The sequence below is a fragment of the Numida meleagris genome, chromosome 1 (assembly GCF_002078875.1).
Source record: "Numida meleagris isolate 19003 breed g44 Domestic line chromosome 1, NumMel1.0, whole genome shotgun sequence".
NCBI lineage: Eukaryota > Metazoa > Chordata > Aves > Galliformes > Numididae > Numida > Numida meleagris.
The window spans coordinates 37,098,297-37,121,877 of NC_034409.1; the positions used below are offsets into that span (position 1 = coordinate 37,098,297).

The 23,581-nt window shown below is 38.1% G+C and overlaps 1 protein-coding gene across 2 annotated transcripts in view; it reads left to right on the forward strand.

The window, feature by feature from the left end:
* Positions 1-23,581, forward strand: part of TRHDE (thyrotropin releasing hormone degrading enzyme) — a 222,165-nt gene that overhangs the window by 24,905 nt on the left and 173,679 nt on the right. The window contains exons 3-4 of one of the 2 annotated variants that reach the window (XM_021385190.1): positions 10,784-10,903; positions 15,252-15,378. In XM_021385190.1, coding sequence (XP_021240865.1) covers positions 10,784-10,903; positions 15,252-15,378 — 247 coding nt within the window. The remainder of the gene's footprint in view (positions 1-10,783; positions 10,904-15,251; positions 15,379-23,581) is intronic. The other variant, XM_021385191.1, reaches the window with a different exon arrangement.

A 23,581-nucleotide genomic window follows, 5' to 3' on the forward strand; every position in this document is an offset into this window, starting at 1 on the left:
GATGTTTTTCTTAGAAGCTTCTGGTAGCAGTTTCCTTCACTTCCGAGGCTGATCTGAAGACTCTCAATTGCATATTAGTTTATGCTTTCTCTGCCAAGCTCCTTCAGTCCCTGTTCTCTTTTTAATAACCTTCCCCCATCCCGGTGCATTAGTTGCAGTTTGCATCTTAGAGAAATCAAATTTTCAAGAGCAAACTCCTGCTCCTCACTGATACTTCAAAGCAAATAATTAGAGTACAGAGCTTGAGGTATAGGTCAGACCATTGGTCCTTCTCACCAGCTGTCCTGCCAACAGCAGCCAGGCACCAGAAACTTAGAAAAAAACTGCTGGAGGTCTATTCTGAAATACACTGAACCTGGAGAAAGATTTCTTATGAAGTCCCCACTTTATCCTTTACAGTGCTTATATTCTGTGAAAGCTTCCAAATGATTTTGCATTTGTCCGTGTCAATAGTTGGTCAAGCGTGGAAATGCTTTTGCTTTCTGCTCATACACTCTTGGTATTGCCTGTAATAACTTGCTTTAACGTTTTTTAATAGGGATACCTGGAGGTGCAAATTCTCCGGCTGTAAACACTGTTTATTCCGTGGGTGCGGATATGAGAGCAAACAAAGCCTGCTATTTTAAAGGTTTGCTTTGTACTGTGCGGTTAGGGTATGTCTCATGAGAGGGTATGTTATCTTAGGCTCAAAGCAAGTGTTAAAAAGAAAGACTAATGAAGCTGTTACATTGACATGAATGTCAGCTGGAAGCTGAGCAGGGGAATAGCTTTCTGCTGCAGCTGAGAGAAGGGAAGGAAGGAGTTCTAAACAGCAGCAGTCTGCTCCAGTGTCAGCAAAGGAACGTGTCTGTGCAGTCTGTTTTATTGAACTAGGAAATAAAGGAATGATTTTGGCAAAAATTCCACAAAATTCTGGCTTCCTGTTTGCCTGATTGATTGGCTCTTTAACGCTGAAAACTTTAGTACAAGTTTGGCCAGCACTGTGACTGCCTTGCTTGCAGCAAGTTTGGAAAGCCTGTTTTGGGAAACATTTTTCTTCTTTCCATCTTACTGTGATCTCTTGGACCCCATGTTGCATTTTGTGTAAGTTAGCTTCCTCACGAAGGCATCACTCTAGAATCACAATGCTTTTTAAATAAAAAGTGGTTCTAATCCCGTTATTTTTTTTCTTAAACATCATCTTGTTTATTTATAACTTTATCCATCTAATTCTAACCAACAATTCACTATGAATAAAGAGGTCAGCTAGTGAGCTGACTGGTAGCTGTCCAGATGTAAGCCGGGTGTGGCATTTGAGCTATATCTAATCAGAAATCAACTTTTTTCATAGATGTGCAGGTAATAACACTGATTAATTGGCATCTTTCTAATAGGAAATATACTGTTCAAATAGTGGATGTTTTAAGATGGAGAATATAACTCGAATGGCAAAATGTGCAAAAGTGATATTTCATACTCATAAATATCTGACCTTTTCAATTACTGGAAGAGATTTGATTAACTCTGCGGTTAACTATTTTATATTATTTTCATTTTAATATAAACAATTAATACGTTGTTATGTATTCTGTAGATCTGAGCCATCTTTATCATCTTTGTCCAGGTTTGCATATGTCAGAGTACCTGGATTTTGCAGCTTTTCTCTTAAGCAGCAAAAATGATCTGTTTGCCAGCTCACATTCTTTGCGTACGTATGATCTGCCGCTTCTCATCTGCGTCTCTGCTGGCTAGGTAGTTAATCACTTTGATCCCTGGTTGTGGCCTTGATCTTTCTCAGATGGGAGTCCTCGAATAGTAATTGTATTCTAATTGATTCAGCCCTTCTATTTTGCCTCTTCTATTTACAATTATAATTTGCTTTTTTTTTTTTTTCCTTCTTAATTCCCATGTTTTACCCTGAGATTGGTGTGCCGAGAATAGGGCTGGACTCCTTCTAGCTGTGAGCTGGAGACATTATTGATGGATAACCACCTCCACCGATTTATCTTCTCTGGCTGAAGTGCTTGTTCTGCCTGTGGCTTTGTCAGAGGCTAGCTGTGCTAAAAAATATTTGGATGCTACTAACGCAGTCAGCTTTCCATTTTAATTTTTTTAAAAAATTATATATTTTTCCATAGATTTGGAGAGTTTTTTAAAAGTTTTTTTAAAAGTGAATTTTAGTAGATATGCATATGAAAAAAAAAATTGATTTCTTCTTTCCCTGTTTCGTGATTTATAGATTTTGCTTTTAGTGGCCAAATGGTGTGTCTCTGCTCTGACAAGTTTTTAGCCTGAAGAACCTCTCGCTGTTAATATGGTTGCTGCTGTTATAGGTGTTAACTGGTTTTGCTTTTGTTATGGATTTTATACTGATCAGAGCACAAAATCTCCCTGTGCATATTTTTTTCCCTCTTAAGGGCCAGTTTTTGGGAAAGTGTTATGGGCTGACTGCAGCACAGTGCAAAGACTTGTCAATGAAGTGCTGAGTTTTCTCAGAGCCAACAAGTTTTAAAGAGTAGAGCACTTTACAGTACTAATCTGTTTACTTTGCAATCAGTTTTCCTTTAGCTCACAAAATAATTCCCTGTATTCCTTTAGCTCATTTCTGTTACTATTAGCTATGCATTGAGCAAATGCATTGTCTTAGGGCTGTGCTTTGTCGTGTTTTGTGTATCACATATTATTATCATTATACTGATTGGGGTTTACTGTAAAGATACGATGAGTATGGCAAAGTTTATCTTCACCAGACTTCCAGTGTGGTTTTGCTGAATTAATGAGGAACGTGAAAGTACTGACATGCTTTTATCATAATCTTCCTATTGCTGTGGACAGTCTTGCCTCTACTCCACTTTCTTTGCGCTCTTTGGGCAATTGCTGTATGTTTCTTAGTGGCTATTTTGTGGGGGACCACTTAGCTGAAAACTCTTAAAAGAATTATTTCAAGTGAGTAATAAAATATCCTTTCCCCTTAAAGGTAAATAGTCTCAGAACAGTAGGCACTTAACAAAAGATGTTATTATGGGTGTGGAATGTTTTTTTTTAGATATGAGTGAACTTAGGGAACCTCAGTTTTCTAAACTGTCTTCTCCATTTGAGCAATTTCAAGGATCTCTGTCTACAGCTTAGGATATGGGTTAAGACATGGGTTAAGTTTGGTTTCATATTGTGACTGAGGGACCTGAGAATAGGATTTCTTCTTTTCTTGATTTTTTTTTTAATGCAAAAACTTCTGCTTTCTAGAAAAAGATGTGTTTTAGGAATGCTAATTTGATAGTTTATGATGAGAAGACAATTCTTCTTTTAAGGGCAGCAAGGAGGTTCAAGTTTTGTGTCCAGCTCATATTCATATCTTCTTATTGATATTCAGCCTATCATTCTGCATTCTTCATACATAAAATGAAGATAATAGCATTATGTTTTCCACATGTTTTGCCTGTCTCTCTTTAGACAGAAAGCTCTGAGGTTAACAGTCAACCCTTGCTCTTATTTCTGTAAGTAGATTAGCACAGTGGAGCCTTGCTGTCATGTTGATGGTCTTCAGACAATGCCAAAATATAAATCAGCAGTTATAACAGTTGCAGATTATAATTCCAAATGAAATTGCAGTCTTTAGACAGGTGAAATTGGTTATTCTGTATAGTTTGTTGAATGTTGTAGGTCACTTTTTAACTTGTGTTCTTTTCTAACTTTTTTTTATCCAAAGGCAGATGAAATATTATTTATGAATGATGTATGATGACAATTCTTTGAGTATAAAATAGCCAATGAAAAATTCTCTGAATGAGAGAATTCTCCTAAATTGCAATCCCAGTCAGTTCAAAGGATGTGGAAACTGGTGTAAAGCTTTGGGATATATCTACTGCAAAAGGTTTCCTTGGAGGAAAAAGCCATTCTCCCGTCATCTCTACCATCAGTACTGTGATACAGAGATTATGTGTGATAGGTAAATAACATAAATCCTTGTGCTTTGTTTCTCAAAGCTATACTGATTTTCACCTTCTATAAACAGCTGGAAAGAACTGTTGAGAATCTCAGCAATTTAGAGATTGATTTCCCCACTATACTGAAGTTTTTCCTCTGGACTTGAAGCTGTGTAGTGACTTGAATTTATCTACATTCAGTCTGTCATGGTACTGTCTTCTCTCTACAGATGTTTTCTTGTGCTGGCTCAGGCACTGACTAGACAAGGCTGTTTGAGCAGGGAGGCTGGACTGCCTAGATACTACTTGTTTGGTTGATGTAGTTAGTCCACTCATATGGCTGAAAGCTTACTCTGTGATGAAATGAGTGCTGATATATATGTGTAGGAAGAGTCAAGGCTGAATGACTATGTGAAGAGGTGGAATAGTGGCAGTCTTGGTTGACTTAAATGGCTCTGAAATGGCACCTGTAATTACATTTGCTACACGTTAGTTGTTAACATGTTCACTTTCTGCCCCTGAGCCATTTCAGCAGTACGATTGAGATCCTGAGTGCTCTAAATTAATCTAATGACACTATGGTCAGTGTCATAGTCAGTATTTTATTTTATGCCAGTTGAGCATTGGTTGGATTTATATAAGAGTGCAGCTCATTAACTTCTGAAAGTGTTTTATGATCCCTTCTCAAGTTAGAAATTGTAGCATGTATGCATGACAGTTTTGCCTTCTAGGGGAATAAATTGTTGCACCTTTGGCTCCGGCAGTCAGCAAACACTTGGATTTGTTCTGTTCAGATGGGTAAATGATGAGGCAACTGGATGGTTCTCCCATACACTCCCGTTTGTTTGGAAAGGCGATACACAAAAGTCTTTTTTACTATGAAAATACATGGCAATTTCTTTGCTTAATTGTCCTCATTTTCTCACCAGCAGCTGAGCTGTTTTGGAGGTTTCTTTTGCTTCTTTCTCTTTCAGGGTCATATCTGCTCAAAGCCTATTTTGTCCTGCAACAATATTCAGGCATCTGTGTGTTTGCATTTAGTTTCTAGAGAAACCTCTTTACTACTGTAACTCCATCCATGACTGCTTCTCTCATACAAACATTATTTTCAGTGATAGTTCTGTTATTTGAGCCGGCTTATTATGCCATTTAAAGCTGCCTTGAATGAGGATGCAGAGATTATGTTTGTTGACTTCAAAAAAGTTGCACCCAATCTTCAGCAAAACAGTGTTTCCTTAGAAAGCAATGGGTGATGGTTTCCATCTAGTTTTAAAAAAACAAAATAAAAAAAAATAGAAACAATAAAATATTTGTGGTTATAAGTATATCTGAGAAGGCTCAGAGTAGTGCCGTGCATGTCTACTCCGAGTTTGGAGGAAAATCTTCCCCTTATAAAGATGATCTGTCCCTTTGGTATTCAGTGGACGCATTTCATTACTGTACAGTCTCTTTTGGGTATTGTCCATGATGAATAATGAATGGGAGATTGAAACAAGGCATTTTTTCCTATCATTTTTTTTTTCCATTATCAAGTTTAAATATGTTCATTACAGCAGGTTTGATATTTCACTACAGCTACGTCTCTCATTTTCTCTTTCACTCATCAGTATATCTTTGCTCCATTGTAAAATTTATTGCATTTGAACCCACAACACTTATGGAGTTATGCATGCAAGTGAAATAAATCTAACTCTTTCTTAGTGGAACTTGGCTTGTAGCTTGTTTGCTTATGTAGATAATATAATGCCAATGTGTTAATTCTTTTGAATTTATCAGATTTTAAAACTAACTTGAGATGCAGTGCAAAGTTTGCAGAAGTGACCCAGTGAAGAAGGTAGCAGAGAAAACAGGGAGATATATTACATTAAATCTATAAATCTGAACATTTATCTCTGTAACGTTAATAGAAACAATACCTGTACCTGAAGTACAATCAGTGAACAAAATGTAGGATCTGAAATTAGGAAGTAATAAAGGCTTTTAAGTACAGATGAATTGCAAATGTTTGCAGCTTTCACTTGCTACAGAAGTACTGCAGTTCTTCAAGTAAAGAGTATGACTATTTCCTCCCCCTTTATAAAATTTGTAAGCTGCTGCTCTATTGAAATGTTAGAGCCTGCCGAAATACGCAAGTGCATGCTTAAGGTTAAAGACTCATTCAAAATTTAACATATGCGTAAGTACTTTCCTGAACTGAGATTTTTTTTTTTTTAAATCATTGTGAATTAGACCCCAGATGTACAAGTGCTGGGCTGAGCCTGTGGGTATAGCCACACAGATGACGAGAGTGAGTTTGGAGAGGCCTTCCAAGAAGCTGTGCTTTATGTGTAGTCTGCTAGCTTTGAGGAAGAGATTAAAGAACAAACATTATTCCCAGGATGGTATTGCTGATACCAGCTGATGTGCAGAAACATCTGCTTTGTAATGTGAAAGCACTCTGAACTGCTTAAAACACCTGACAAAGTTACTTCTAATTCTGCTTGAAGTTGGTGGGAGGGGAAGCTATCCTTAATTGTAGATTTCCATGTTGATACCACGTTACCTAATCTATGTTTGCCTGAGAAAACAAGATTTAAGGCTGCCATCTGACCTTTGTTCAATTTCCATACTTTCATTTGTTCTCAGTCCATTCAGAGCAAAGATAGAAAAATGGGAGAATGATACACGAAAGCAAAATAGGTTCCATCCTTGGAACATCAGCCACATTCACTTGGAAAAATGCTGTAATGTTGCTAAGTTAAAGGAGAGAGAGGGAAATTCAGATCATTTGCGGTCCCATAGCCCTATGTGGTGTGATGTAGGCAAAAACTCTCTGTGTGTGAGAGTACTTTAGGAAGTGTTTTTGTGTAGTCCTTTGTGTGGGAGTGTGTATGGTATCAGATGGTATGAACGGAGGATGGGATTATAGATGCTTTTTCTCCCATTGGTGTCATCAAAGCTAGTCTTGTTGTACCTGATACTGTGGCAGAGACAAATCAATGGCCATTCCATTGTGAAGTTTGTCAGGATGCTTACAAGAAGTGGAGTGCTATTTTCCTCATGTAATGTGCAATGTAAACATAAGATCCAGTCAGTGATTGTGTGTCAATGGTTTATGGGCAGGTTCGGCCCGGTTCTGTGATGAATGGGGTGGGGAGACCCACAGACCCATGCCCCCAGGAAAGGGAAAAGAGGAAAGGGTAGGGAGATGGGCCTAAAACAAAACAGTGGCAACGATCTGAGGAGAAACAAACTAATTTACTAAATAAGATGTCGGAATGCAAGATAACACAATATGATACAATATAATACAATATAATTAAAATTGAAGCTAATAAATAAAATGAGAGAGAGTGTCCAAAAAACCAAGAGGCCTTACTCTAATGCTGAAGGCGAGACACTGCTGAGACAGCAGGAGGGAAGCGAGTGAAAAGGGTCGTCTTATGATAGGCAAACAGTTTTTTTCTTTGCCTCTGAACAGAAAATGGTAACAGAACAGCAAACAGTCCTCTGGGAAATGTAGTTCTTCTCTTCTGAGAACCAGGTACCCGGAACTATGCACAATCCACAGAACTGGAGCATTAACTCTTTAACTCCCAGTGCACTACATGATGTTATGATGTGGAATACCAATAACCAAAAATCATAAAACCATGACAGTTTGTTTCCCATAATCTGAATAATCAGTGGTCATGACCAGAGAATTGGCATGCAGACATACAGACACACACACACAGGATTGTTGAGGTTGGCAGGGACCTCTGGAAGCCATCAGATCCAACTGCCTTGCCCAAGCAGAGTCACCTAGAGCATATCACACAGGATCCACTCATTTAACCCACATTTCCTGAGCTTATCTATGAGGATGTTAGGGAGGACAGTGTCAAAAGCCTCACTGAAGTCAATATAGGCAATTTCCAGTGCTCTCCCCTCATCTTCCCAGCTGGCCATTCCATCATAGAAGGCTATCGGGTTGATTAAGCATGACTTCCCCTTGGTGAATCTATGCTGATTACTCCTGATCACCTTATTTTCCTCCACATGCTTAGGGATGACATCCAAAGTGAGCTGTTCTGTTACATTTCCAGGGGTGGAGGTAAGGCTGGCTGGCCTTCAGTTTCCTCCTCCTTGCCCTTTTTGAAGACTGGAGTGCCACTGGCTTCCTTCTGGTCTTTGGGTATCTCTTTTCCATTACCTTTCAGAGGTAATGCAGAGTGGCCTAGCAGTAACATCCACCAGCTCCTGCAGCACTCCTGGGTATACCCCATCAGGGTCCGTGGACTTGTGGGTGTCAAGTTGGCCTAAATGATCTTTGGCATTTCAAAGATTTTTTTTTTCTCCTTCTTTCCCATGCATAAGGACTACTGAAGTGGTGACCTGAAAACATGAACTGGAAACAGGGTATCTGCTGTTGGTGAAAGTTGTCTTGGAGAAAGCATCCGTACCCCAGGGATTGAGCTGGTCATGCCTTGTCTCCTCCAGAAACCTGATTTAAAACCTCAGTAGTTAATGGGAGTCATTCCATTGAGTTCAACAGGTGTTGTGTTAGGTCATTAGAGCCCAATGAGCCATCTGTTCTCACAAGCCTTCCCTTGTTAAAACAGAGGTGCATTTTGTTCCCTTGGTGCAGTGTTTCTTATTGAGTGAGCTGTAACTTCCCCCCAGGGCATCAGTGAAGACAGTGGTGGCAATTGGAGAAGCATTAAATCACGGAAAAGATGGATAAAATTTTAAAGAAAAGATGAATTTCAGAATTATTTCAGGGTTTGTAGGTCTTAGAAACTGAATCTAGAAGCTCTTGGGGCAACTAATATGTGGGATTATTGTGATCAGTAAACTTGTACTCTGTGCTGTGGCAGAGATGTAACAATTGTCATCACTATGCAAATTCTATGTCAGGATGCTTACAAGCAGCAGAAGCTGTTTTCCTTGTGGCACAATTTCCTCACTGTTAAAATAATAATAATAAAAAAGCAGCAAACAAACCAACAGTTTATCTTGAAATCAAGCAAGGTGGCACTCCACTAAGGAGATAATAACACTGCAAGAGTGAAGGTTTTCAAAAGGAACGCACACAAAACAGAAATATGGCATAGAGAATGACATCTTTAAGAGCAGGCTTTAAGTGTAAAAGTGGATATTTAATTCTAAAGTTCATTAGGCTCTGGTGTATGGCATGCTTCAGGCCTGCAAGCCTCTTCCTGTAACATCCTGATTTCTGCCAAGCTTTGAGCTTCCTTAATTCCCTGGGGAAGCAGATTCAGGCTTTTGGCACCTCTGGCAAAGGTTGGTTGTGTCTTCCCCTAGCGCCGGAGGGGAAACATACTTAGATTCTCTCTGATCATCCTTCATCTCTGGTGATTCCTATGAAGGCAGGAAGTTGAACAACAGTCCCTTTTCAATTAGTTATCTGTAAATAATATATTTTGATTCTCTGTGTGGCTAAAATGTTGAACTTAGTCCATGTTGAACAAAGATTTCAGAGACCCAAAATATTTCACAGAATCGGGAAAAAATGATTTTTTTCTTCCCATTCTTCATCCCTTTCATCCTTTTCTTTTTTAACATACTTCAATTGTAATGAAAAAGAAGCAGAGTTGCATTTTTAAAATGTCAAAATAAAATAGTTCCACTTCATCTTAACACCTTCCTCTGTTTATTATGTACTGAAGTTATCACTAGTCTTTGGTACATTGGAAACATTTTTAGAGAGCACACTATTCACCAGAAAAATATTCATTGCTATTTACAATTTGTACTTGTCACAATTTGTCCATTGTACCTTGTATGTAGTTACTAATTCACATTTTCTTCAAAACTCTATGAAATAATAAGACAAGTCTTTTTTAAGTTCTGACTTTCTTTTTGATGAATAATTTTTGCAGCAGACAGGAAGATTTTTCTCGTATGCAGTAGTTAATAGCCTAACTTAGGTTAGATGTGGTTTATTCTGAATCTATTACATGTTTCTTAGCATATATCACAACAGCTCGTCACTCTGGGAAACAGCTCTCATTTTACAGCCAAATTTATCTAATTTGATGACCTAGCATTACAGATATTTTTAAACTGCTTTGATATATTTTAAGTTTCAAATGTGGAAATATTAAAAGACACTGTGTAAGCTATCACAATATATAGAAATTATTTCTGAAAGTGATGTTTTTGTACAAGTACTTCTGAATAAAAATATAGATGGAGGCTATTGATTGCTTACAACAGTTACAAGAAATTTGTCCTACAATTTTTTGGGAATGTTTTATGTTTTAACTGATAATACTGCCAAAGTCATTCAAAGAATCTGAGTTAGGTAACTAATATTTTTAAATTAATCTTCAAGGATGATTTTTCCATAGTGGTATCTGATTGTGGCTGTTGTATTGTCATTATTTAAAGTTCTAATGAAATTAGCCCAGAGTTTCTTGAAAGGAAATTAGGGGAAGCAATGCTGTTTTGCTCATGCTAGAGAAGAATGAGGAAGATATGCAGTGCAGCAGTTTCATTTATGAACTCTTAACTTCTTGCTCTGCTATTTACAAAAGCGAAAATGTGTCACGTCTTCCATCTGGGGCTGTGCTGCTTAAAAACAACAGCATGTTATAAATGCCAGAAGGATTGTAGGGCTGAAGATGCTAACCTAGTTATTCAAACTGGTGTAAGGAATGGGGGAAACTGTGGTTCCATTTAAGAGATTTATAAGGGGGTTGTATTTTTTTCATAATAGTCAGAAGTTCAGTTGAAAAATTGCTAATGGTGGCAAATACAAGTGGAGAGGAGCTAAGAAAAAACAGGATTTACTTTGACCGTACGAACTTTGGTTTGTTCACGTAGTCACAATATCATGATAATGCCAATACTAGGATGATCCCCCATAAAATCTTCTCTATGTTTGCCTCATTCAGACACAGGAGGAGCAACGCAGCATCAGGATAGCACCACTGTGTAGTGAATATGCCTGTTGCATCAATGGTCCCCACCTAACTCATCACCACACTTGGAAGGAGCTTGTTGCAGGCTGTCAGGTGGTCCTGAGGCTGAGTACCATCTTTGAATTTCCTTGCTGTCTCTACCTCTGAGCAAATTACATAGACTGACACAGTCTCATATAGTCACGAATCATGTGTGATTAATTCTCTTAATACCTGAAGACACCCGTGACCAGACTCAGAGCTGTGTAGTGTTCACTACTGCAGTAAGATGTAATGAGAAGAGTGCTTTAAGTGTGTGCAATAAAAACGTTAAGTATACTTGACACTGAGAGGTGTCAAGATAGGTACCCAGAATAACTCTGTCTTCCTTTGTTCTCCACTTTCTTACATGAAAGTAATAATATCACTTAATCTTGCAAAGCTTGTGGAAAAGAGCTTCAGTAGTATTTGCAAGGCTGTAGCATGCTCAGAGGTTACCATATAAAATGGGTAATAAAGGAAATCAAATAACTCTCTATTCTTGAAAGAGTCAAATGTCATGTAGTAAAAGACATCATGTGATGATGTAATCAAGGGCTGCACAGGTATGCAAGAGGAAATGAGTTGTGTGGGTTGTCTTACAGTGAACCTTTATAAACTTTTTAAGTCCTTAACTTTGTAGCTGTAGCTTTCTACAGTTGTGTTTTGTTGTTATTAGTGGCATGAAGTATTATTCCTAACATTGCCCATACAGTCTCAAGCTCTAGAAGACTGTGAGCACTGATCTTGTAGCATTGTGTAGACATTTATTATGATATGTAGCCAGATGTAAGCCAGTAATTCTACTGATTTTGGCGGAAGACCAGGTCGTGAACTGAAAGTGAGTATGCAGACAGCTAATTTGTATCTTTGTCTTAGGTCTCTACAGAAAGGTCTTCTAAAGGGAGCGACTAAGTTTCTGCTATAGGTTAGGAAAATAAAAAGATGCCTTTGGAACTTTCAAGAAGAGACTTTGCTAGTTTAGTCTGGGTGACCACTCTTACTGTGCAGGAATCTTTATGAGTCATCTAGGGCACCATTCTCTCTACTCACAGAGTGAACAGGTACTCTTTGGTAGGAAAAACAGAGTATGCATCCAAAATGCTAGCTCAGGCTGTAAAACAGATTAGACTTCTTTGTATCAAGTCTTAAACGGTGTTCAGATTTACACGTGTAAGAATGTGCGAGATCTGGTGAAGGAAGCAAAAATATACCAGAAAGTTGAAGAAATCAGAGAATAACATTATTTCTAAGAGAATATAAATGCTGTAAACCCTTTCTTTTTGGATGGCCCTTATACTCTCACTTGTGCCATTGCAGTATTGGATGAATTATGCAGCTAGGCCAGAATCCTCTTTATCTTTCCTAGCAGAACACATACTATTTTTATTTATATTTAGGTCTGACCCTGCAGAAAAAAACTCTTCTTGTTTATTATTTAAATTAATGTAAAATCAAATTCTTAGCATAATGATCAAACAGCCTGTGGGAAAATATGTAATAATTATGCATTGTTGTTCAGTCCAACGTACTTATAAAGTAATGCAGCTTTTCTGCCTTCTGAAATGAAAGCAGTAAACAAACAAAAAAAGTATGCTAAACACAAATCTCGTGTCTTAATCTACGTTCTGTTCTATCTGCTGAAGCTTCTTGTTACGGCAGTATCTGAACACTCTACAGTCTGTATTGCTTAGCGCTCCAGAATGTCTGTATTCCCTCTGCGAACCCAGGGGTTATTTTCTGAGGCCAGGGTGAGTCTAAGGTTCCTTCATACATGTTATGATCAGAGGCTGTTAGGTGGAAGGCAGAAGCAGACCCAGCTCCTAGTAGAGTGAGTGCCCTTCTGGCATGACTGTCCCCACTGCCTGGTTACCTTTCACTCCTACATTTCCTTTCAGACCCTTTCTGGGCAGAATTTTGAATTATTGTCTGGGTAGTGCCACCCATCAGGTGTGTCAAATGAAGACTACACCGTCATGCACCCACTGTTGTTCAGAGAAGCCTGTAAAGAGGTGCTTAGGGTATTCTCTTGGGATATGCAATTCTGAATTTTTTAAGAAAGTGAGAGAAATTAAAATCAGGTCTCCTGGTTTTAGGCAAACAAACTAATAACTATCCTGTGAAGGAGCCAAAGAAGATGTGTTGTACAGGAAAGTATCAGCATTAACTGCATTTCATGTGGAGCTCTCCTGGCATTACAAGATAGCTGGCATGCCTTGGGAATGCCCCTGAGAGACCTGGGCAAAGACACAGATAATTTCTGAACTGTGTTCAAGCTTAGGTGTGATTTGTGCTCAGCAGCAGCACTGTTGGTGTGGAGCTGTGCTAGGCGGGCAGGGAGGCACCAGGGAAGCTTTACAGGAAAAATAAAACTGTGCTCAACATTAAGCAGCTAGAAAATGAAAATTTGCAGCATTGTGTTATTTGAGTTTTGGTACCTGGCTTTATCTTAAACATCTTTAAATGCCTTTTCTGCATTTGCCAGAAGACACACATTGTAATGCAGTATGGTGAACTTCAATTTTTCTTGTATGTCTTTATTTTTTTGATTCCCTTCTGTTGTCCTATTTTTCGTAATGGACACATTTGGCCACTGTCAAATTGAATGATTTTTTGCATATTTGGTTGACTGAATCTTCTTTTTCTAATACACTGATACAGTCAACTGTGCCAGTAAAGCAATTACGTAAAATTGTATATAAAGGTTTGATGATACAAGACAGTGTTCATCGCAAATCTAATTGCAATTCTTACCATCTTTTCATAAACTAAAGGATTCAAGAAGGTTTAATTTTTAACTGTGGTTAATCTCTGTTTTTAGAAAATATACTTAGTTTAGCAGACAGCGAATATTTAAAATAAAGCCACTGTGAACTTTGGAAGGATGCAGTAAATGGAAGTAGTGACTTGGAGGAGTTCTGGTAATGTTTTATGTGCTTTCGAGTGGTGATTATGAGAAGTCTATGTTATTACATGTCTCATTAAGTTACACAGTGTTATCCATTTTACCTTACAAATCTTAACTATGTACAGCTGATTGTGCACTGGCTCTATAATATGATACAAAGGTATAAATGTAATGATGGAGATAGTTAGCAGCAAAGAGTGACGTGTCTGAATACCCCCCCGGAAAGAGAGAATGGATTGAAACAGAATTGACAGGTGCAGCATATTGAGGTTTGGTGTCTGATTTCTACTTGGGTAACTGAATTAGTTCAGAAAATGAACAGTAAAGCACTGTTTAGTAATGCTTTCACTGAAGCTGAAAATCCCATAGGTTTTTCTTGGTCAAGAATAGAGCATTTAGAAATATTTCAAAACTGGTATTTCCACTTCATGATTGCGCTGGTATTTTCTGATTTCTGCCCTGCTGCTTTCCTTGGAACCCTGGGTGGGATTTAATCCTGCCGCGGGAAGTAATAGAGACTTGCATTATTATTAGAACTGTCATTTTGTAGAGGTCTGGTCATCATGAACTGCAGGGAGAGGCCTTCTGTCCCAGCCACCACAGACAAAGCGCACTTCTCCCCATCACTGCTGAGGCTGTCAGGCTGTGTGTGAGGGAGGAGTACCGAAAGAGGCCCTCCTTTCTGAACCATTTTGGTTAACAGTTGTCATAAGCTGTATGTTGTCTTTGCCATAAGGAAGCATTAAAGAACAGAAAGACTGGGAATAATGGATAGCCTCGTGATGCTTTGTGTTACCTTGTTCACTGAACAAGAGCTGGTCAGCACATTTGGTGCTCCATGTAGTCAGATGTGTGAGTGACTCTGTACAGAACACAGCAGGATGCGGCTTGTATAAACAGCTTTAACTTACTGTTCTCTGAAAGCAGAGGCCTGAAGCAGTCAGTAAGATTGGGGAATGTTAATTGTTTGTGTACATGAATGAGCTTATAAATAGTTGTTTTCGCAGTCTTATGTAGCTCATCGAGGGTAGCTGTGTCACTGCCAGAGAAAAGAAAGGAGAATGATTTTTTTTTTCTTCATAGTCTGCTAATACTTTCAGAGTTTAATATAATGTGCCTTTAACAAACCATGAACTTCTCTCCTACTGAGCCACTGCATCTTGCCTACATTCAGAGTAGGCAGAGAACCATTATACTAATCCACTCTACCATCATATCTCTAGCAAACACATGTAAGTGTTTTCTTTGAGTATTTTGATGCAAGCAGTGTTAATTCTTTTATTTGGCAACGTAAACAAGCAGGAGATTTTGACTTCTCAACTTTTCAACCTTAGTTGTGTACGTTATGATTTTCAGCTGCAGCGTGTTTTGACAAATGTGTGGCAGTAACATTTGGAGATAGGTGAATAAACCTGCCACCTCACAACAACCTTAGAATAGTTCACTTCTGCAGGTAGCTTAACTTTCCTATGTAGACACTGAAATGATCTGTCTTTCACTTTGTTCTTTTAACAGGTACGATTGTACGCAAGGCCTGATGCAATCCGAAGAGGATCAGGAGACTATGCCCTAAATATTACAAGAAGACTCATTGAATTTTATGAAGATTATTTTAAAGTGCCCTATTCCCTGCCAAAATTAGGTAAGACTTTCCCCAGAACGTGCAGTTCACTCAGAGCCCAGGTAAATGCCTACTTATTTAAAGGAAATTCAAGACTGCAATGCACTAGATCTCAAAGCAAGAAATATTTGGGCTAATTTAGAAGGGTCAGTAAGTGAGGAATTTTTCTCTTTCCTGGAGAGGAAAAGAAGTTAAATTGTCCCCTCTACAGTCTTGCACTGAAAGGAACGGGAAGCAGACGGCACTTGTACTTGTTAGGCAGTGAAACACTGGGAAGAGAACTTGGCAACTTTCACTGATGAGTTTATTTTTTATTTTTTTGAGTGCTGTTTATTTTGAGCCTTACTTTCATTAGGAAGCCATTGAGAGAGATTTATTCTGTAATATTTATATCTTCTTGTTTTTGATAGGGAACAGAATTGAGAGTATTTGTAGAAAATGGGAACCTGTAACTGTGTAAGGAAGTATTTGGTATGCTTGTTCCTGTAGTTTATTTTTGATGGTTAACATATTCTTAATTGTGTTGTAGTTTGCTGAAATAATTGCTGTCAACTGGTTTTGTTGCTCAAGTTACCTAAATGTAGAAGCTCTCAATTTCTCTCAGTTTTGAAATAGTTTCCTCTCTTTCTCCCTTTCACCACAGTCATTTGTTCCCTGACACACTTGAATATTCTATGCCGTATTATTACACCTTCTCTTCTTAGGGGCATGTTTGATCAAGATCCAGGAAAGCCTATTGCTCAACAGCAGGAAGGAAACTTGTATTTGATCAGAAGTGTTAGAGTTAGAACCACAGGTGATCCTCCCAGGAGCTCAAGGTCTATTTCATTAAATCCTTTGCCTGCTGAGTAGTGTTATTAGACTTACAACTAAGATGCAGGAGATAGATAAAGTAATTGATGTTGCTAGATGAGGGTGTTGCATGAATTTTTTATAGGGATGCTCTGGCATTTGTTTATTGTTCTCTTTAAGTGATGGGTTACAGGCAGTGTTCTCCTGGCGGTATATGCAAACTGATTTAAACATAGCATGTGCATTAGATTTCCTGTGTATCCTTTCATACGTGGTTTCAGGTATGTAATGGTGACTTTTTACTGTAAGTTACAGACCTACTAGTGCCAAAAATTTAAAAGGAAAATTATAGTCAAAAACTTTCCTCTGAATATAAACGAAGAGCAGTGGGACTCCGATCATTACTTCAGATAGTTTACTGTGGATGCCAGGTAACAGCAGGCAGTAGTGCCTGTATCTGTTTCAGAACATCTTTCTCAATAACAACATATGTCCTTTCAACTTAACATGCTTTATAGGTTACCATTATGCTGTAGCATTTCTTTTAAAACTATCTCATTGGAAATGAGTACGTTCAAGTTTGGATCTTGTTGCAACTGAAAGAGGAGTAGTAATCACAAGTGAAAATTTATTTTTTCCATCAAGTGTTGATAGTAAAATTGTGTTAATAGTTTGCAAAATTTATTATGCTATAATAAAGTTATATTTATGTAATGTGGAAGAATGTAATGTAAAATACAGAAAATTTTAACACACTCTCAGTGATGTAAATGTTTTTGAAAATTTGAATTGAATGTGAAGTACTTTGTTCCCAGTTCAAGAGAATTAAGCTAAGATCACTAAGTTTGAGAATATACTAGTGCTTTTAACACAATTGAGTGCTAATATTTAATTATTTATTTTACTGGAAAATGAAAGATTGGAGACAATAGTATGGCGGATGAATAGAAGATGGAAATACTGCATTATTTCTACAATAGAGATTTTACAGTAGTATTAAGCAATTTTTAGAAATCTATCTGAGGGGTGAAAAAAGAGACAAAAAAGGCATTATCTGCAGCTGCTAAAGGAGTGCTCATTGTGAGAACGCTTTGATACAGAGAGCATGCCTGTACATACTGAAGCAAAGAACTTCAGGACTGTCACCTGATATACTTCTTTCATCATTGCAAAGCATTGTGTACTTCATTAAGGTTTCTGTCTCAGGGCGTATCTGAGGGCATTTAGGCTTTGAAAATGTTGCTTTATCAGTGGGACCTGTGTTCATTTGTAAATTTAAGTCATTGAGGTCCCTTTCCACAGACATTTGGCGTATAAAGTTATTGCTCGTCATCTGAGATTGTAGTAAACTAGCTAGGATTCTGTACAGGAACCATTTTGTCCTTATGGTTTTGACTACTTGCCTGTCCTTCGACCAGGCGTTTTTGCTGTTCTTATTTGCTGTGGGCTTCTCTGAGTTCTTGGCAGTGTTTATGGTTATCAGAAACTGGAGGATCTGGGGGAACCATTTTGCCACCCAGTGACAAACATTTTTAGGACTTGCTCTGACTGACTCTGACTTCTCTGAACTCTGCTGACTTCTGAATATGCTGGGACAGCAGATTTGTTTGCCAATTGATGTGAATTCTGGTAATGAATGTGAAATGGGGATTTTTCTCATTTGAATAACCAATTTCCATATTTGAAAGTTCTATTTAGCTTGTAGGTATGCACTTTTCTTCCCTATCATACTCTGAACTTGAAGATGATCGTGTAGGGTTTTAAACTAATAGCTCTTGTATGAATTTCATTTCTGAAAAATAATTCAGGTCTTTAAAAAAACCCTGACTTTTCCAATATAATACCATTATAAACAGTAGTTAAAATGAGGGGTGGATAAGGCATTGGATTTTACTTAATTCTGAAAAGATATGCTGTAGGGTTTTTAATTGTGTTTCTATGGATATTGAATATAAAATACATTTCTATATTTGTGTCACATATTTAGTTTTAATCCAGTTTGCAGTACACAAAACATTTTCTTCATTCGTGCAGAGCTTTTTCTTGCAGGGATCTTTGAGACTGGAATAGTTTTCCTGTGGGGAATGATTAGGTAAGCAAAAGCTTTTCACGCTTGGACAGTTGTGCCTCTTTAAGCTGTGAATGATATGGGGTGGAGGGGCTGACTGTCTCTTCCAGGGAGGAATAAAGGACCATGCGGCAAGGTTGGCAGGACACAGGTGCAGAGAGCACAAAAATACAGCAATTACTGAGGCATGTGGTAGATTTGTGGAACTTGTCAAAAGAGATTGTAGATGCAATCCATAGTTCCAAAGGAAAATGTGAACAAGTACCTAGGTTGCTCCGTAAGTAATGCCTCATGTTTATTTCAGTGGAATCTACAACAGATGCAAAGAGCACAGTGGCTCTATTTGATAGAGCAAATTCTCAGCTACAGAACACTATTTTTCATCATAGCCACCACCATTAGCTATGCATTTTTGCCTGCAGTGAACAAGAGCCTATGTACCACATTGGTAAAAATCTGCAATGGCCATCCATCTGCATGGCTCCTCTTTCATGTCGCTGTCTTCACTGCTGTAACACACCACACACCCCCTCACTATGCTCCCGTCCACTGTTTGGTCTCCACAGATGTTCAGCAAGCGTCGATAGATGTCAGTGGGTGCCATTTTTTCCACTTGGAGGAATTCAGTGACGCATGTTTGTGTCCTGTGTACTTCCATGTCAGATGCCATTCTTCCAGACTGCCCCTCTGCTGCCATCTGTCACACGGCAACAAAGTGTAATGGAATATTGGTGGAGAGGTTCAGCCTCTACTGCTGTACCACCAACATCCACCTCTGACATCAAGGGCCAATGTAATAACATAAGAGGCATTACTTTCAGAGCAGCCCTTGTAAAAGTCCTGACAAGTGGAAGGATGAGCAATTCATGAATCGAGTTTTTGATATGGAAAAAGGCTAGAAGAAGGCGAATGCTTACGCTGTTTTGTTTTTAGGGTCGTAGAGATGAATAAATATTTAATCTATAAATGCTATAATGTGGTGTGTGAGTTAAAATATATCTTAAATGATGTATTTTCAGGAGTTTAGGAAATCTTTCTCCACAGAATTGCTTCTCAGAAACTTTGAGGTTATTTAGGATAATTTTTTTCTTTTTTTTTTATGAGTGTGTTCAAGATACTAATTACCTTGTTTGTGCAAAAATGGTGTGGTCTTGTTTTCATTATACAGTACAAAATACTTTAAAGTTTTGAATGCAATCTCAGAAAGTGTTTTTCCAAGAGGTTCAGTGAATATGCTACACAATGGAAGACAAGATTGGGCCATTAACATTTACTCTTTGAATATTTTTGAAAAACACAGTTCAGATTTTGAAGTATATTATAGAAGAGTTTATACTGTTTCCTACAGTGTAAGAAACTGGTCAACCATGTAAGGAAGAGGCTTAAGGGGGAACTGTTCTGATTTTTAAAGGAAACTCACGTACACCTGCTCTGTTCCCTGACTGTTGACAGTGAATATATTGGTGAGAGAAAGTGATGTTGCCTCTTGCAGTGTGGTGCTTTGGAGGTCCAGAATAAAATGTTGGGATGCTGCTATAGGGTGGCCGAGTGATTTGCTGATCATTTTTATTTGATTGCTTTACTATTACCTTGACTCTGGCATTTTCCCAAACTATTCGTTGGAATGTTGACTTCATCCCCTTCATTTGCACTCTTTTATGCTGTTACTGCTTTCTGACTTTCCTTTAGTTGTCCTTTCTCCTGTCTCTCGCTCCTTTTTGGATAAACCTAACTCCAGGTTCTTGCCTGCATTCTTTGTGTTAGTTCTACTGAGTTTCACAGTTTCTGCCCTTGTCCTTGGTCTTTGTCCGTAACAAGGTAGCCTCTTCCTGCCACCTGTCTGGCTCTGATGTGGAATTGCTGTATTACACCAAGTAATATAGCTCATTTTTCTTTTTCTATCTCTAAAATGAAAACAGTAAGCAATACTTTTCTGGTCTTGTCTTAGCAGTGCTTAAAAATGATTGTCAGTTATTTGTTTGGTTCCCTTTTGATTGAGAGGTTGCCAACCTGAAAATTTACGAAATGCTGATCTGATCTAACCTCCAGCTAAGGGCTTCTAGGGTTTCATGGCATTCTTATGAGATCAGGGTTACAGTTTCTATCTGAGCTGCACATAATCTTTTTGAAATATTTCCAGTCTTACACTGAGAGACAATCCATCACAACCGTGTAGGAGAAAGGGAAAGGAACACTAAACTTAATAAAGTCTGAACGAGTGGTGTGTTTTACAGTGTTCTGAATCTTGAAGAATTGCAAGAAGAGCAATGCCTTGGAAGTGGGACATTTGACTTCTGGAATGAGAATGGTGGGAGGGCAGGCACTAAGGACTTAATTCATGTGCTTAAACATAGTTATCTGGTAATGTTCAAAATGCCTTGGAATATCCTGAATACCTATAGTTCCTGCTCCTAATGGCTTCCAAGTGAGATCCTGTTGGTCCATGGCAATTTCATGCCTGATAGCTCCATGTGGATATTTTTAATAACTTCAGGCATCTCAAATGGGGCTATCATCCACGCTTAAGCGGTAGAATCAAAACCTTCTTTGACTGGCTATTTGAGACATGTCTGGTGGCTCCACACACGTTTTGGTTGATATAGAGCATTTGTACACAGAACAAACTGTCACTTTTACCTTGACCTTTGCAGCTTCTGTTTTGAGACTAGTTTTCTTTTTTAACATTTCTAAACTCTGAGCACTTCAAAACAGCAGCTGGTCAGCTCTCCAGAGGGAAAAATTCCTGCTCCAGCCTTAGCAAAAGACGGTGTTTTTCTCTGAACAGTGCTTTGAAGTATGAAAAGAAGCTGTGAGTTACTAAACTGAAACAAACAAACATTACCACAGTATGATGTTCAGAAAAAAAGGAAAAAAATTATCTTCACGTAGAACTTTGTCTTACTGTATTGCTATAAACTATGATAAATGTTAAGTCAATGTCTTCCGGTAATTAGTACAGTACAGATCATAATGGGCATTGAAAATGGTTTTAGAAGTTTATTAAGAGGAAGCTGATTTCCCTTCCATGACTTGGCATGACACAAGCTTGAATCTGATACAGTTTGCAGGAGACAAGAAAAATGGCATAGAGAAATAAAGCAGCTTTATATAGAATAAGATGAATAGGCACTGTTGGAAATAATCCTCTTCCAGTGAAATGCTTTCTTTTCATTATGTAGATATTGCCCTCCCCACTTAATTAGGACATGAATAGAATCCAAACCTCTCAAACAAGGAAAACGCTCAATAGTAGCATTTATAGCCAGTAATGCTGTTCAGTCAGCTGAAAGTAAAAAAAAAAAAAAAAAAAAAAAAAAAAAGGGGTGACTAAATCTGACAACGTCCCTGTTGGCTACTCAGCTAAATCATCTTATGACACCAGTTGGCTTTTAAATGATTAATTAAAAAAAAACAGGAGAGTGTTGCTGTTATGAGATTGCTACAGAATGCGGCATTGTTGGAGACTTTCTGGAAATGCCAGAGATATTTGAGTCATGAGAATGCATCATGCTCAGTCCTTCATGTGCATTTAAAGAGACTTTTTCCTATGTTTCTCATAAGTAAAGCATGCTGACAGCAATGTAGAAGTGGATGGACTGAACTTTCGCAATCTGAAAGCAATGTCTACTCTAAGTACTATACCTTGTGAGAAATGTAGATGCTTTCAGAAAAAGATGCTATTTTTTCCCAAAAATTAGCAGAAGTGAATCATCTGTGCAGAGGTACCAGTGGAAGTATCTTTGATAACTGCAGAGAAAGGAAATCTGGCTAGTTTAAATCTGATGTCTGAGTTTTAGATGGCTGAAAGACAGGATGAATCCTTCCACAGAAGTTATAAAATGTGAAAAGCTGTTTGATAGATGCAGAAACTCTACAGAAGTTGTGGCAACTTCCAGGAAAATGTGTGAACTTCTGCTTGGTAAGAGAGAGTTAACTATCTAAAAATGTAGGAATCTAAAATACTTTTCAGATAGCTGTGGCTAAAGTAGTTTTCATTATCGCTCTTTTCACACTGCTACAGCAGAGCTGTCATCTGTGATTGTCTTCTCCAGGGCTGCGAATGATTGTTTGTTAGCTTAATCATACTGTTCTTCACCAGAGATGCTCACGTATGAATGTCAAATTTTCAAGAGTAATTGTGATTTTTGCTGTAAAACAGTTTTGGAACACGAACCCTCTTGACTGTGTCCAACACAAGATTTTTTTTTTTTATTACAGCCCACTGAAGACTGTTAATAATGCTCAATCTGAGAGTTGAGAGAGTTTGTCAGGCAACTACCAGCAACTACAACCGTTTTTACCAGTAGCTTTGCTATATTTTAAAGAAACTTTTAGAAAAGAAGCTTAGGCCGTGGCCCCACAATGAGTTTCATGTTTGCATAGGCACTGGGAACTGCAGTTTTTATTATGGGATAGGGGCTGTATGTTCCTAGGGTATTCGGAGAGCTACTTTATGGGCATAGCATGGTGCTTCGAACGTTAGGAAGTGGAGATCAGAGCTGTGTGGAGGAAAAAACAAGTATAGAAGTATTTGGAAGAAAGAGAAAATGATACAGTAGGGATGTGATAGAATTAGATGACATTCATGAAGGTTTGCATATGGATTCCTTGTTAGGATGCAGGAAGACTGGGTTTGCAGTGGGAAGTGCTAAACTAGGGATTTCCTTTTAAAAATCATAGCTATAATATTTAGTTTGAATAGAAGTAGGTAGTGCGGTTGGTCCAAATCAGTTAATTAGAGCACTGAGGAGAATGTGAAAGAATATAGCGGTCTATTTTCTCAGGATTAGGCAGGTGTGAGAGTTAGAAACATGACAGTCTCTACATGGGGAATATGTTGTGGAAGTGTTATACAGTGTGTTTGAGTGTATTGGCCACCAATGGAAAGGGGAAATGGCTGTTGTTGGCCTAATGAAACAAATGGTTCACTATTGCAGTCTTCTGCAGTGAATAGTGTTTAAAAAGCACCTTCAAGATGGCTGTATATCCACAACAGAGTAACAGTATAATACAGCTAGCAGACTAACAGAAGCATGTCCATAATGGTGCTATTTGAGTAAACACAAAAGTTTCGTGAGGGCTTACTTCACTTGCTGTAACTTTGAAAAATCATAAATTTTAAATAAAAATAATTTAATGTCAAAAAAGTTCCAGTTTACATATAAACCAGCAGTCACAGATGTGGGGGTAAACTGAGGGTACTAGGCTTAGTTCTGGTAAGCTGGGGTTTTTCTGCACTGTAGAGTCTTTCCTGCATCAGGAACGAAGCTCACTAATATCAAGGTATTTTGCCAAAGAAACAAAAAAAAGAAAAGCTACTCCAGATTATGTTGCTGCTTCATACTTGTTCACATCCAATACCAA